Source organism: Cnephaeus nilssonii (assembly GCF_951640355.1).
Source record: "Cnephaeus nilssonii genome assembly, chromosome: 12".
Taxonomy (NCBI): domain Eukaryota; kingdom Metazoa; phylum Chordata; class Mammalia; order Chiroptera; family Vespertilionidae; genus Cnephaeus; species Cnephaeus nilssonii.
This window is the reverse complement of record NC_137083.1, coordinates 8,359,994-8,373,438: the sequence shown is the minus strand read 5'-3', so window position 1 is coordinate 8,373,438 and position 13,445 is coordinate 8,359,994. Positions and strand designations below refer to the sequence as shown.

At 60.8% G+C, this 13,445-nt stretch overlaps 1 protein-coding gene across 5 annotated transcripts in view; it reads right to left on the bottom strand.

The window, feature by feature from the left end:
• Positions 1 to 13,045, bottom strand: part of CRHR2 (corticotropin releasing hormone receptor 2) — a gene marked incomplete at both ends in the record, with an annotated part of 30,539 nt that extends 17,494 nt beyond the window's left edge. For 3 of the 5 annotated variants that reach the window (XM_079785487.1, XM_079785488.1, XM_079785489.1), the window contains 2 exons: positions 403 to 528; positions 682 to 784. In XM_079785487.1, coding sequence (XP_079641613.1) covers positions 403 to 528; positions 682 to 784 — 229 coding nt within the window. Of the gene's footprint in view, positions 1 to 402; positions 529 to 681; positions 785 to 6,964; positions 7,050 to 12,958 lie in introns of those variants that run through there. The other 2 variants (XM_079785485.1, XM_079785486.1) reach the window with 2 other exon arrangements.
• Positions 13,046 to 13,445: the final 400 nt, after the last annotated feature.

The window sequence follows — 13,445 nt, the reverse complement described above, 5'->3', positions numbered from 1 at the left end:
CCCTGGGGGTTGGGACTCCGTGCAGCGGCAGCGTTCCATCCCCCCCCCACCCTACCCCATTGGCTAAACAAAGAGAAGCTCTAATGGGGAGCCTCACGCCCCCCGTGTAGATAACCTGGAAGAGGGGTTCACCCTCAAAAGGGAGGAAGAGTGTTCTCCCCTTTCTGGGTTTTCGCAGCTCGGTGCGCGGAGTCGTGGGCAAATCAGTGCCTCGCTGCGCTCTGACCACAGGGGGGAGGGGGCACAAGGAGGGTCCCCAACGTTACCAGGGTCCTTATCGCCAGCGGGATGGCGGTGCCCGGGCCCTCCGCACGTCTCCGCTGCTGGGTCGGGGCCCCCTCCACTCCCTAAGCCGCGCCCCTGGCAGGCCGGGCCGACCGCGGCAGAGGGCCGGGCACTCACGCGTGGTGTTGTACTTGACGCCGTTGAAGTCCTCGGGGCACGGCCTCTCCACCAGGGCTCCGGCTGCGCTGCGGGGCCAGCACGTCCCGATCTGGTCCAAGGTCGCGTTGCAGTAGGCGAGGGGACCTGGCGACGGGAGAGAGCGGAGCGGGGCTCAGGCAGGTGGTCGGGGCGGGCGTGGGGCGCGGGGCTCCAGGCGCTCGGAGCGCCGGGCCCTGAACGCACCCAGCGTGCAGGGAAGGAGCCCGCGCCGCCCGGGTCGGCTCGCCCCCCGCCTACCCTCGGGGTCCAGGGCCAGCGCCCAGCCGTCCGGGAACGGCTCTCCGGCCAGCGCCAGGCTGCAGTTGGCTTCCAGCAGGCTGGGGAGCGGCGCCGCGTCCATCGCGCCCCACAGCCCGCCGCGCGCAGAGACGGCGTGTGAGTGCGCGCTCGGTGCGGCTGCGGGGCCCGGGGGCCGAGTGAGCGGCCCAGGGAACCGGGTGTGGGTCCTGCCCGCCCAGCCCTGACCTGCGGGCGCTGCCCGGAGCCGCCGGGTCGGGACCTTCACCGAGAGGCGCCGGCAGCGCTCTGAACGGCGGGCCCACCCGTTCGGGCGCGTCCAATGGCCGCGTCAGGGGGCGGGGCCGGGCGGCTCCTCCAGCCCCCGACCCCCGGGCCCGGCGGGAGTCCCGTTCTGGGGTCCAGAGGAGGGCGGTGGGGATGGAGAGGGTGGGCCGGGGGTGGCGGAATGCCCCGCCCGTCTGTCTGTCCAAGGATCGCAGCCGCCGGGGTGCAGCCTGCCTAAACGAGAGTTTCTACCTCCCTGAGGGGGTAGCAGGGTGGGGTGGGGTGGGGTGGGGTGGGGGGGGAGGGGTTGGGGGGGGGGGGAAGCGGGCGCGAGAGTCCACGTGCAGATCTGAGTTCCAGAAAAGCTCCCCGTGGCCTCTGGGAAGGAAGTGGATTGGAGGGGCTGCAAAGGAAGCGGGGAGGCCACCGAAAAGTCTAGTGAGAACGAGGTGCCTGAATGGGGGCTGGGGGGGCCGGGGATTTCCCAGGAGAACCAGGCCTGGTGAGGAGGGCCTGGAGAGAGGAGGCGCTGGCGCGGTCTGGGGAGAAACTGTCTGAAATTAAGTGGAGGACTTCAAACCCCGGGGTCTGCCGCCTGGGCTCCTGAGAGAATGGTCTCTTCCTCCTGGCTGGGGCCACCTGAGGGTGTGGTGTGTGTGTGTGTGTGTGTGTGTGTGTGTGTGTGAGTGAGAGAGAGAGAGAGAGAGATGGGGTGGGGGCGGGGGGGCGGGAGCAGGCCCCACAGCAAGTGTGCAGCAGCTAAAACTCCTTCTGTGGCATTTGCTCTGGCCCCATCAGGACTACCTGCTCTGTAATTTGTGCCGGCTCCATTCTGAGCGCCCAGGGTTGAGCCCTCTGCTCACGTCTGCTAAGTAGGGGGAATCTGGGCTCAGGAGACAGGGTCTGGAGCGTGGTACACCCCAACTCAGCTGGGTTCTGGTCCTGCCTGTCTCTCCTCTTCCTGCATGTTACCCCAGGTCTTACCCCCTCTTCTGGGGCTGTTTCCACATCAGGGAAATGTTCTCTGAGCCTCCTCCCAGGCCTAAGGTTCTCTGGTTCTGAGTTTTGAGGTGCAAAGAATGAGGAAGATGTACGGTGTGAGTGTGTGTGTTGTTTCCATCTGTAGGGGGCAGGGAGAGCTGGGACCCAGGCCGAGCTGGGGCCGAGGCCCCGGGGGGAACTGGTCCTGCCCCCTCGCCAGCCTCCACGGGGAACAAAGCTGCCAGAGAAGGCTGAGCCCACCCCGGCCAGCACTGTGCCCTGAGCAGGGAGGGGAGGAGGCAGCTGGCTGCCTTTGTGTGCTCATCTCACCAGCCTCCCTGCGAATGTCACTGTCCCTGCCCAGGCAGAGCTGGAGTGCCGAGACCAGGGCCCAGTGCTGGAATCTCACCAGGGCCAGCTGACTGGCAGGTACAAGGTGCAGGCCGGCCGGCCGGCCAGGTCTGTCCTCTGCCTCCTGAAGGGGCAATTAGAGCCCTGGGCTCCGTTCTGGGCAGCTGCAGAGGCGAAGGTTCCCTGGTGTCTGTCACAACCAGCACACAGGAGTAGGCGGGAGAAGCTGAGTCCCAGGCCCAGCCTCAGACCGGCAGAGTCCTGTCCCCAGCCCCAGGCTGAGCCCTGCCTCACAGGATCCCACAGAGGCTAGCGCGTGGCGGGCAGGTCAGCCCGCGCCTTCGCTGAGAAATAGTCTCCGTCGCACACAAAGGAGGGCTCTGCACACGCTGATCACAGCACAGGGGAAAGGGAGAAGGCAAGCCCAGGTATTAACCGGCTCATCACCACACCGGGGAGCAGCCATGTCAGGGGTGGCGAGTGCCCAGTGACCAGAGGCCAAGGTCCCCTCGACTCACGTGCAGCTTTCTGCAGGACGGAAGGCCGGCCCAGGCGGCCTGGGCTGCTCTCCGTGGGCGGACACATGGAATGAAGGCTCCCCTGGGAGAGCCAAAGGCCATTCTGCATCTCGACTGGCCAGCCGGAGCCAGAGCACAGACCCACAGACCCAAGGTCCCCTGGTTTCAGGGCCATGTCTCTTGGATCTTATGATGGGCACAGTTGTCTGTTACTCTAGGTGTGACAGAGGAAACGGAAGAGGTAGCAGCTTTGGAACAAATTGATTGTGCAGCTCACTTTAGTGTTTGCAAATAGGTACATGGGGGAAAAACTGTCAAAAGCTAAAACTTCCTTCAATTGGATTAAATCCAACTACAAATAAATAAGGTACGGCCTCTTTGCTAACTAAGGAAGCACAGGTCGATGGGAGGCCCCTGGGATGGAGGCCCGGGGGAGAGGTATTTGGGACAGTGTGTGCCCCCAGGCTGGTGGGACAGGTTGCAAATAAGTTCAGGGAAGTGTGACAGGTGCTGGGAAGACACCTGTGCGTCATGGGCAGCACTGGGCGAGGCACGTGCCGCTGGCGCACCTCGGTGTCAGCTGCAGGGGCGGTGACCAGTTCCAGGCAAGCTCAGACACACACCTTGGTTCTCCGGTCATAGCCTGATGCCAGGCGTCACACAGGCGTGCGGAGCACAGCGCGAATACACACGGCGTCACACACAGTCACGTGTCTTCACAGTGTCACACACATTCTCTCATTCACCCCACCGCCCAGCCAATGTCAGCTGGAAAACAAGATGTACGGGGACAACCTGTCTTTGCATCTCTTGGGGGCTGTGCATGGCCAGACTGAAAGGACAGGGGTGTGCCCAGCTGGGACACAGTTGTGGGGTTCACTGGGAGTAACAATGGGGTGGCTGCTGAGGGCACAGAGGCTCAGGAGAGTCCAGGAGCTGCCCCGCTCCTACCCTGTGACACTGGGGACAGTGCCCCGAGGCCAGATACATCCCTCCCACTCCAGCCCACCCCACCCCACCTGGGCACAGGGGAGGGGGCCTGGGGTAGCATGTGGAACCCTGGGACCAGGCTGTGGGACCAGGAAAGGCCCTCTGCAAACTTCTCATTTATAGCTGGGCACGGGGAGGCCAGAGGAGGAAAAGGAATTCCCCTTCAGTCCCTCCCACACCATCTTCATCTCTGCAGAAGCCAGACTGGGCTCCTGGGCATGTCACTCCTCACAAGAGTGGCTCCCGATGGCCCTCAGGAGCCCTGCAAAGGACATTCTTCATGGTCCTTTATCTGCATCCTCTCCCCCCTGCTCAACGTGAGATGCCCTTTGTCATTCCCTGGAGCCACTCTATACCTCTGCACCTTTGCATGTGCCTTTCCGTCTGCTAGGAACGCCTTCATCGCTCTTTACTCCAGCTTGCCTAGCTGATGTCCACTCATCCTTCTAACCATCAGCTTAGCTCTCACCTCCTTTGTCTTGTCTGGGCTGGGTGGCCTTCCTCGATGCCCGCATCTGCTAGGAGCTGGTCTGTGCCACACCGAGGTTGTTGGTTTTTCTACTGTTTCCTCGCCCAGCCTGGGACTCCCCGAGGGCAGGGCTGGTCACGTTCACTAACTAGCCTAGCGCCCACCCGCATGCTGCAGGCCTATGCTCAGAGCCATCGCCTTGGCAGCAGCCTGGTCTCCTGGCCAAGGCTCTCTTCCCATTCGACTAGCCCTGGTGTGTGAGTGTGTGTGTGTGTGTGTGTGTGTGTGTGTGTGTTGGATTGAGGAGTTATTTCAAGGGATCCCTGAATCCACTGGACACATGGACAGAGTAAACAATATGCCTTACAACATATGCCTCTGTGATGAATGAAACAAACACTCCATGCACAGCCTGGAGGTCCCTCGTGCTTATGTGTGTTTTCCCTTTACTTGGACCTCAGTTAGGGGCTTACGGTGTAATTGACCGTAGCCTTTGGTTCATGACCCCTTGTCGCCAGTAGCCCACACATGGCCAGACTTTATTTTATTTTTGTCTTTCCTTTCGTGGAAGTTTGTGTGCAGCAGTAAGTATAATGACTCTATCACCCAATCTGAAACTAGGTCACTGCCAATCATGCGCCTATTTATCTGTCTATGCACTCTCAATAGTGCCTTGATCATATTGCACTTAGCCTTTTCAGTCTGATCACGTGTGTGTGTGTGTGTGTGTGTGTGTCTGAACAATAGATTGTTTGGTTTCACCTGTTTTTGAACTTTATGCATTTTCTCCATCAGCCAACCCTAAACAGGAGAGTACTGCCCTGTATGAATTGTTCCTGAAGTCCAAGGGCATCCTAATAGCATGGATGCTCCTCTCAGGGGCACAGCTGATGAAGGCTAATGCGGCCCCACTTGGCTGCTAGGCAGCATGGCGTGCCGGGAGAATGCACAGCGGCAGGGGGAACGTTCCCTCTGAGCTATAAGAGGCGAACGCAGGTTACAGAGCGGTGGACACAGGGTCAGCCCAGTGTTATCAAAACAAAAACAAAACTGAGAAAACATGAGGTCCTAGGGATGGATAAACTGCGGGGGCTCGTAAATAATATGAATATCCCTGGGTTGAGGGACAAGGAGCACTTACTGTCTTCTTCCTTGACTTTTAAAAATATTTTCCCCTAAATTTGTGGTGTGTGTGTGTGTGTACTATGTGTCCGGTTTAAAAACAGATAAATGGTGTTACAAGTGAAGCAGGGGAGGCCTTGTTTTTGGAAAAGTTGGGACCCTCCTGACTAGGAGGGGATGGGGAACCATTTTTCAGGGGCCATAAGGAAGGCGGGGGTCTGTGTTGGAGGGGCGTGGGGAGCAGGGAGAAGACAGTGGGTCCACGAATGAACCAGCACCCCCTCTAGAGCAGAGAGCTCTGAAGAGGTTAAGGTGGCCCTCCTGAGGTGGGGGGGGGGGCTCTATTTCCTGCTCGATGGGGCCCCTGCTGGGCGTGTCCACGGTCTCTCCTTCAACCTTCTCAGTGAGCCTCTGAGGTTAATTTAGACCCGTTTGTAACAGACGAGGAAACGGCGGCTCGGAAGGTGTTTGGGGTAGAACTGTGTCCCTCAACGTCCACATATTGAAGTCCTAACCCCAAAGCCTCAGAAGGCGGCCTTATTTGGAGCAGGTCATTCAGTCACTAGGATGGTCCCTAATCCAAAACGACGCTGCCCTTAAGGAGAGGCGATTAGGACACAGACCCCCAGAGGGAAGAGCAAGGGGAGGCACGGGGAGGAGACGGCCGTCCACAGGCCACGGAGAGAGGCCCGGAAGGAACCAACCCTGCCGTCGTTTGATCTGGGACCTCTGGCCTCCAGAATCGTGAGGAAATAAATTTCTGTCGTTGAAGCCCCTCGGCCTGTGGCGTCTTACTGCAGCCCCAGCAAGTGAGTGCAGGCGGTCGGGGGCTTGTCCGAGGCCACACCGCTGCGGGTGCAGGAGCTGGCGCCAGACTCGGGTCTGTCGGACCCTAACGCCTGAGCTCTTGACCCTGCACTGTGAGGAGGGCAGGCGACCAGGCTGTCGTCCTCCATGCCCGACTCGGGCTGCATTCGGCGCTGGGTCTCCCTGCTGACCAGCACCCTTATCTCCAGGGGCCCAGGGCACCTCCAGCCTTCCTCCTCCCCCATCCCCTTCCCCGGCTGCTTCGGTGGATGCAGATCTGAGAAGGCCGGGACCTGGGGTCTCTCCTGAGCCCGTGGCTGACCCTGAGCCTGACTCTGACCGGCCGCCGGAAACCCCGAGGGGTCAGAGCTCAGGCACCCGCTGTCGCTTTGAAGGTCCCTACAAGGAGGTGACACTTGGAGTCACCGTGACCAGAGAATAGGTTTTACACCTTCTGCTGGCCTTGCAGAGGGGCGGGCCCTCCTCGGGCTCCTGAATGCAGCTCCTGCCGCTCCTTGGGGTGCAGATGCTGGGAGCTGGGAGCTGGGAGCTGGAGGGCGACTCCCAGCCAAGCCCTCATCACCAGGGAAGAGTCTGAGCCCCAAGTAGGAAGGGCCTGCCCAAGGACAGAGACAGAGCTGGGCCTGGAAGCTGGAGGCTGCCCCCGTCCAGCACCCAACCCGCGTGGGCTGGCCCGGGAGAGCCTCTTCCTCCCACAGGCCCGGACCCACCCTCATCCTGGGGTCTGCCGTGCGGTGCCCACAGGGGGCATGCGTACCTGAGAGGTTGGCGAGCGTGGTGGCGGTGTGGCAGTACTGCTCCAGCGGGCGCTGGTCTCCGGGCGCCTGGCGTGGCCCAGCTGCCTAGGAAATAGGAGGGACCAGGGTCAGAGGTCAGGCCCTAGCTAGCGATTGACAGCACATGTCTGTCCCCTGCCCTGTTCGGTCATTGATCCTTTACCTCTGTGGTGCAGAGGGGAAAACTGAGGTGGGAAATGCTCATGGCCAACCAGCAGAATAGCAGCCTGGCCGGGTCTGGAACCCTGTCCTCAGAAGTGGCTGGTGCAGCTTGACCTCTGAGACAGGAACCTTCTCTGTCCATCCCTCAGCCCCAGAGGTTTCCTCCTCAGGGTGGGACGCACTCCTGTGAGGGGCCCGGGTCCTTCTGCCAGAGAGCCAGGTGGAGGCCCACTAGCAGTTCATTCACCCAACAGATACTTGTAGGATGCCTACTGTGTGTCAGGCCCTGGCTGGGGGACCCAGTGGGTGTACTTGGGTAGTCTCAGGCCAGATAGGGATCCCCTAGATTTAGAAGGTGCAGAAGGGAGCGGGGGAGAGTGGGTGATTTCACACTGTCACACCGGTAAACAGGCATTTACAAAATGTGTTAGGTTTAACACATGGGAGAGACAGCTAACCAAGGGAGGCTTCCTGGAAGAGGTGGCATTTTGGAGACAACCTGAGGATGAGTAAGGGGAAAGGAAGGACCGCGGTGTGAGTCTGAGCACTCACCAGAGAACAGATGAGGTTGTTGCAACAATGGCAGCCCCATCCAAAAGATAAAAACCACCCAGGATCCCATCTCCTTGCAAAATCCTGTGAGTAGGTGCTGGGAGGGATAAAGTAGGTGTGTTACCTCTGCTTCAGGGGACCATCTTCTGGTGGGAAGGATGGATGGGTGACCAACTTGTTATAGCATCTACAATTTGCTACGGAGGAATAGGGTAGTGTCATGAAGGTGTTCATGTTGATGTGGGCTTTGAAGGTTGAGTAGGAGTTTGCCCAACTGATAAGGGCAGTGCCAGGAAGGGCATCCTGGGTAGAGAGCACAGCATGCACAAAGGCTGAGAGGCTGGAAAATTCATGACCTGAGACTGACCGAGAGCAATGCACTCTCAAACACTAATCCTTGTCCCCCATTCCTCCCAAGACCACCACTTCCCCTGCTCTGTGGTCAGCACCCCTAAAACCCTGACATTCCTGATTCTAGGATTCCAGAAGCCATGGCCCCGCCAGTGGATACCCCTCCCCCTGCCTGTCAGATATTTGCTCCCTGACAGCTGGGTCAATGTTCATCCCGGGATGTCCCCAGGGCCAGATCCCATAGCCCTCACACATCACATTCCCTACTTGGGGCTCAGTCTGTTTCCTGTGCTGGGGCTGGAGGCCGCATGCTCGGCCTCCCCGGCTGGCCTGGGGCTCCTAACGAATGATCCCACCCAGTCGGATGGGAGAGCGCTGTCCCCTGTCCCCCTCCAGGGGTCACCTGCATTGATTAGCTCTCGGCTGTCCCAGGGGCAGAGAGCTGCTTCCACCCTCACCCCAGTTCCCAGCCCAGAGCCCGGCACACAGCAGGTGCTCAATCAATGTGGGTTGGCCAACCGGATGGATGGCGTCAGCCAGATGGAGCTGCGTCCTCAGCCCCAGTTCTGGGAGCTCGGGTTCTGGGCTCTCCCTGCTGGTCAGGTTTCCTTCTCTCTGAACCCTCACTCAGAGGCCCGCGGGTCCTGGTCCCTGTGCCTGGAGTTGGAAGCCCTCACCCTAGTGGAGGGCAGGGGAGAGGCCTGGCAGGGGGAGGACGCAGCGGCCGGAGCCAAGACGCCAGCTGCTCTTCCTCCACCCTGGGCCCCGTCCAGGCAGAACCTGTGCCCCAGGGGCCAGGCAGGCCACAAAGGTGCCACCGCCCTGGAGCCAGGGGGTCTGGCCGAGCCTAATGCTCCCCTCTGGCCTGGTGACAAAGCTTCATCTAAATTTAGCCCCTGGTCTAAGCCTGGGAGATTTACGGGACCACAGGTCCTGCAGCCAGGCTGCCAGTAACCAGCGGGGAAGGGGGTGGGCCCCCACCCCCCTCCCCTCCCGCCGCCTCCTTCCCTGTCCAAGGTCAGAGCGGACTCCTCTCCGAGGGAGAGGTTTCTCCTCACAGTTCCCTTCATTCACTGCTTTCGCTGAGCCTGGGCTAGAGAGGGAGGAGGAAGAAATTCAGGCTCTGCTCCCCTCTCCAAGGAGGAGGTGGGGCAAGCGGAGGAGGGAGGAGGAGATGGAGAGGGGAGAATGGGAAGAGAGGAGGGCAGAGAAAGGGGGAAACAGGGATGGGGCGGGGCGGGGGGGGGGGGGGGGGGAGAGGAGGAGGCAGCCTGGGCCCAGAGCAGGCAAGAGGCGCAGTAGGCAGCATTGGGCTGAGGCTGAGGCTGAGGCTGCCTGAGACAGAGGGTGAGGGATGGGAAGTCAAGTGGAGGAGGCAGCTCATTTCCAGAGCCACTGGGCAGGCTTTCTGGAAGGGGAAACCTTAGATATTTGCTTCTAATTATCAGGTGCCGGACCTCAAGGGCGGGACCCAAAAGCCCTCCCACCCCCAGCCTGTCCCTGAAGGTCCCTTTTCCCACGATGCCCACTCCCCCTTCCAGTCCTAATTCAGCCTCGAACTGGCCTGCAGAAACCAGGCCTCCCCTCCTTGTGTGTTCTCTGATCTCCGAAAGCCTGCAGCTCCCTCTCTCCCGAGCCCGTCTCCCCTGACCTGTGCCAAGCCCTGGGCCCTGCACACAGGTGTCTAGGGTGCGGGGAGAGGACAGGGGAAGGAGGGAGGAAATACCTGGACCCCAAACAGGGAGAGGGAGCTGGCCAGCAGGAGGCCCTATAACAGGACTGCAGGTCTGGAATTATCTCCTTGCTTATCGACTCATCTGATGTCCAGTTTGCCCCAAAGTCACCCTGTTCTGAATTGTTTTGTCATCTGAATGCCCCAACAGTAACTCGGCATTAAAATTAAGCCACAGTAAAAGGAAAGTCTTGTTACGTGAAGGGAATCTGGAGTGGGGCTATCTGGTTTGAATCCTGGCCCTGCCACTTGCCGGTCCAGTGACCTTGGGCTCATGACCTGGCCTCAGCTTCCTCATCTGTAAAATGGGGATGATGATGGTCTATCTCCGGGGGCTGCTGTGAAGTTTACAGTAGATGCTGTATGTCGGTGCTGCTAACAGTGCTGAGCATATGACGAGCCCTGTGGGGCTGCTAAATAGAACGAACACAATCAGCTTATTGAATAATCTATCCTTCCCTCCGGTGGCTTTGAAATGATATCTTAAAAAATCCAAATTTTGAATAAAGCGACATTAGACGAACCAGCAGAGGACTCCTAAACATGTTTAAAATGAGATAAAGTAGAAAATGACAGCTAAGAGGATACAGAATAGTTCCCTAACTCTGCAAATCTGAGACTTACTAGGAATACAAAATTAAGTAAGCCGTGCCCTCAGACAAATTGCTTTTATAAAAAAATACTTAAACGTCAACAAAATAGCAAAAACAGGGAGAAAAATTAGCTGGGTCAGGTTAGAAAACCCTCAGAAAGTAGCTGAATGTGTGGGAAACCATTGGATGAATTGGCTTCTGCCAACACGGCCCTTGAGGTTCCCGCCCTGCAGGCCCGGGAGTGCGTGTGTGCAGGGCCCTGGCCTTGCCTGGAGAGGGCTGTGCGGGTGAGGGAGGGTCGGCCTTCTGGCCTGGGCCCTGCGGGGACTTCTCTCTCTTGGCTGAGCCCTGATGGCTCCCACAGAAGCGCTGTCCTGAGACCCTGGGGAGGGGAAGCATCTTGTGTCAAAGGTCAGAGGGGCTGGATTCAGCCAAGAGGGGCCGGCAGACTCCAGAGGCAAGTAGCTCAAAAGGGTGGGGTCCAGGGCGTAGGAACACAGCAGCCATGCTCATTAGCCTCCCTGCACCTCCAACCCGGCTGGAAAGAACGTCCCACCTTCCCGCGTTTTAGTAAAGCCCAGGGCACAGGGCCAGGTGCCCCAGGAGTACAGCACTGCCTCTCGGAGCAGCTTCCCGAAGGCCTCACTCAGAGGTCCCCGCACCCCTCCCCCCACCCCCCCACCCCTCCCCCCACCCCCCACCCCCCCACCCCCCCCCCCCCCCCCCCCGTCCCCAGGGGCCAGGGTCAGGCTGGGCTCCTCCTGTGGGCTGGGCCAGGGCCCTCCCCACTCAACCACCACTCGTCCAGCTCCCTGCCCCTGAGAGAGAAATCAGAACCCGCCAGGACCCCCCACAACCCCCTGCAGCCTCACGCCGGGGCTCCATGGACTTCCCCCGCCGCCTGCTGTCCTCCAGGATCACCCCGTGGCCACCCCTGCCCTCCTGCCCACCTCCCACGGCACCTCCCCAATCCTGTCGGAGGCTCTCACTCCCCAATGCACTTTTTTTTTTGTCACTCAAATGACCAGAGTTTGTAATACACACTTTTCTTCCCACCAGTGTCTCCTTCGAGCTCTCACCCCCACGCCAGGTCCTGCTTCATCAGGCTGGTGAGGGAGGGCGGGGAGCCGGCCCCTCCTGCCCCCTCCCACCCGCCGCCGCTCCTGTTCTCCTTTCTCAGGGAGCAGGAATCTCCCCTCATTGGGACGAGGATCCAGAAATGAATCCCATCACCACGAAGGCCAGAGGGGGGAAGCCGCGGTGTAGTTCCTCTGCAGCTGGTTCCGTCCTGAGTAACTGGCGCTGAGCACCCTCAGCATGGTGCCGCCTTCTTCCCCACCTGAGCAGACCCCCTCGCCCCGGAGGGCAGGGCGCTGAGCACCCTCAGCATGGTGCCGCCTTCTTCCCCACCTGAGCAGACTCCCTCCCCCCGGAGGGCAGGGCGCTGAGCACCCTCAGCATGGTGCCGCCTTCTTCCCCACCTGAGCAGACCCCCTCCCCCCCGGAGGGCAGGGCCCTGAGCACCCTCAGCATGGTGCCGCCTTCTTCCCCACCTGAGCAGACCCCCTCCCCCCCGGAGGGCAGGGCCCGGCGCTTGATCTCTAACTCCAGGCACAAAACCGCAGCTGCCTTTATGGGGTGCGTGCTCCGTGCCCGCAGGTACTCAGCGCTTTACTTTAGTATCTCGGCGGCTCCCCACGGCAGCCCTGTTCAGTAAACCCTGTTCAGTGAGCACGGGCCTCATCCTCGTGTTACCGCAGAGGAAACTGAGGCTTGGGAAATCCCGGTCACCTGCCCAAGGTCACAAACTAAGCAGCAGAGAAGGGATTTGAATCAGTCTGCGGGCACAGTGCTTTGCCAGTCGAGGGACACTCACCACCCAGCTGATATGCCTGTCAAATGATGGCTCCTCTGGGTCCATAAGGGCACAAAAAGGCCCACGGCATGGTCCCCAGGCGGGTCTGTGGGGGGCCAGGGTGGGACCAGCCTCCTGCCTTCCAGCTGGCTCAGTCCCCCGCAGAGCGTGGCCCTCTGAGCCCTGGAAGTGGGGTGGCTCTTCTTGAAAAGTGTGGCCTAGGACAGGTCGCCCTCCCTCCCTGAGCCTCAGTTTCCTTATTTGTGAAGTGAGGGGAGGGTTAGAGAGCGACCCCTCCTGCCACAATCATGGGCAGCTGCGAAGCACGCCCTGCCCGCCTCCCAGGACTTCTTAGCTGCTCTCCATCCTCACCCCCCCCGCCCCCCCGCCGCCTGCGACCCTGCCACCGGCCAGAGGGCACCCACAGGGGAGGGGGCGGGATGGCCTGGAGGAGGGGCACGTGGGGACACCAGGGAGTCAGCCAGGCTGCCCCATCCTAGCTGCTGTCAGTTTCATCTCTGCTCCACCGGCCCCCTCACCCAGGCAGATCAGCATCCCATCACCCACACAGGGACCCCTCAACCCCAACGCGCCACCAAGCCCCGAGCCTCCTTCAGAGCCTCCTTCACCGGCCCAGGAACTGAGACCCGCCCCCCCAAGTCAGGATAGCACGGAGCTCCAGCTCCCGGCGCCCCCACCCTGAGACGCGACCCCTGCTCCCCGCACTTACTTTGAGCAGCGGTGGGAGGAGGCAGAGCAGGCAGAGGAGAGGGTGTGGGATGTGGAGGAGGCCCCAGGGCCCCTCGGGACCCCCCATGCCGTGGTGATTAGGGACGGAGCGCACCTCCCAGCTCGGATGTCCCGCCCCGCCTGCCTTTTCTCCAGAGGGAGTGGGACCGCCTTCCCCACCCAGGGAGGAGGCCTAGGTGAGGCCCTGGGCTCGGGGTATTCCCCCCCCCCCCGCCCCCCAGCGGTGACACCGCCCACAGCCCGCCCCTCCAGGTTATTTATAGCGGGCGCTGGGCAGCCTCCTCTTCCCTGGCAGCCAGGGACCAGACTGCCTGGAGCTGCGGAGAAGGGGTTAATGCCTTTGCCTGGGCTGTAGCCCCCCCCCCTCACCCCCCCCTCCCCGGAGAGAGGGACTGAGAAGAGGAGGGGGCCTGGCGGTGCTTCCCAGCCGGGGCTCATATTCCAATGGCCAGGGCAGCCTCGTCCGG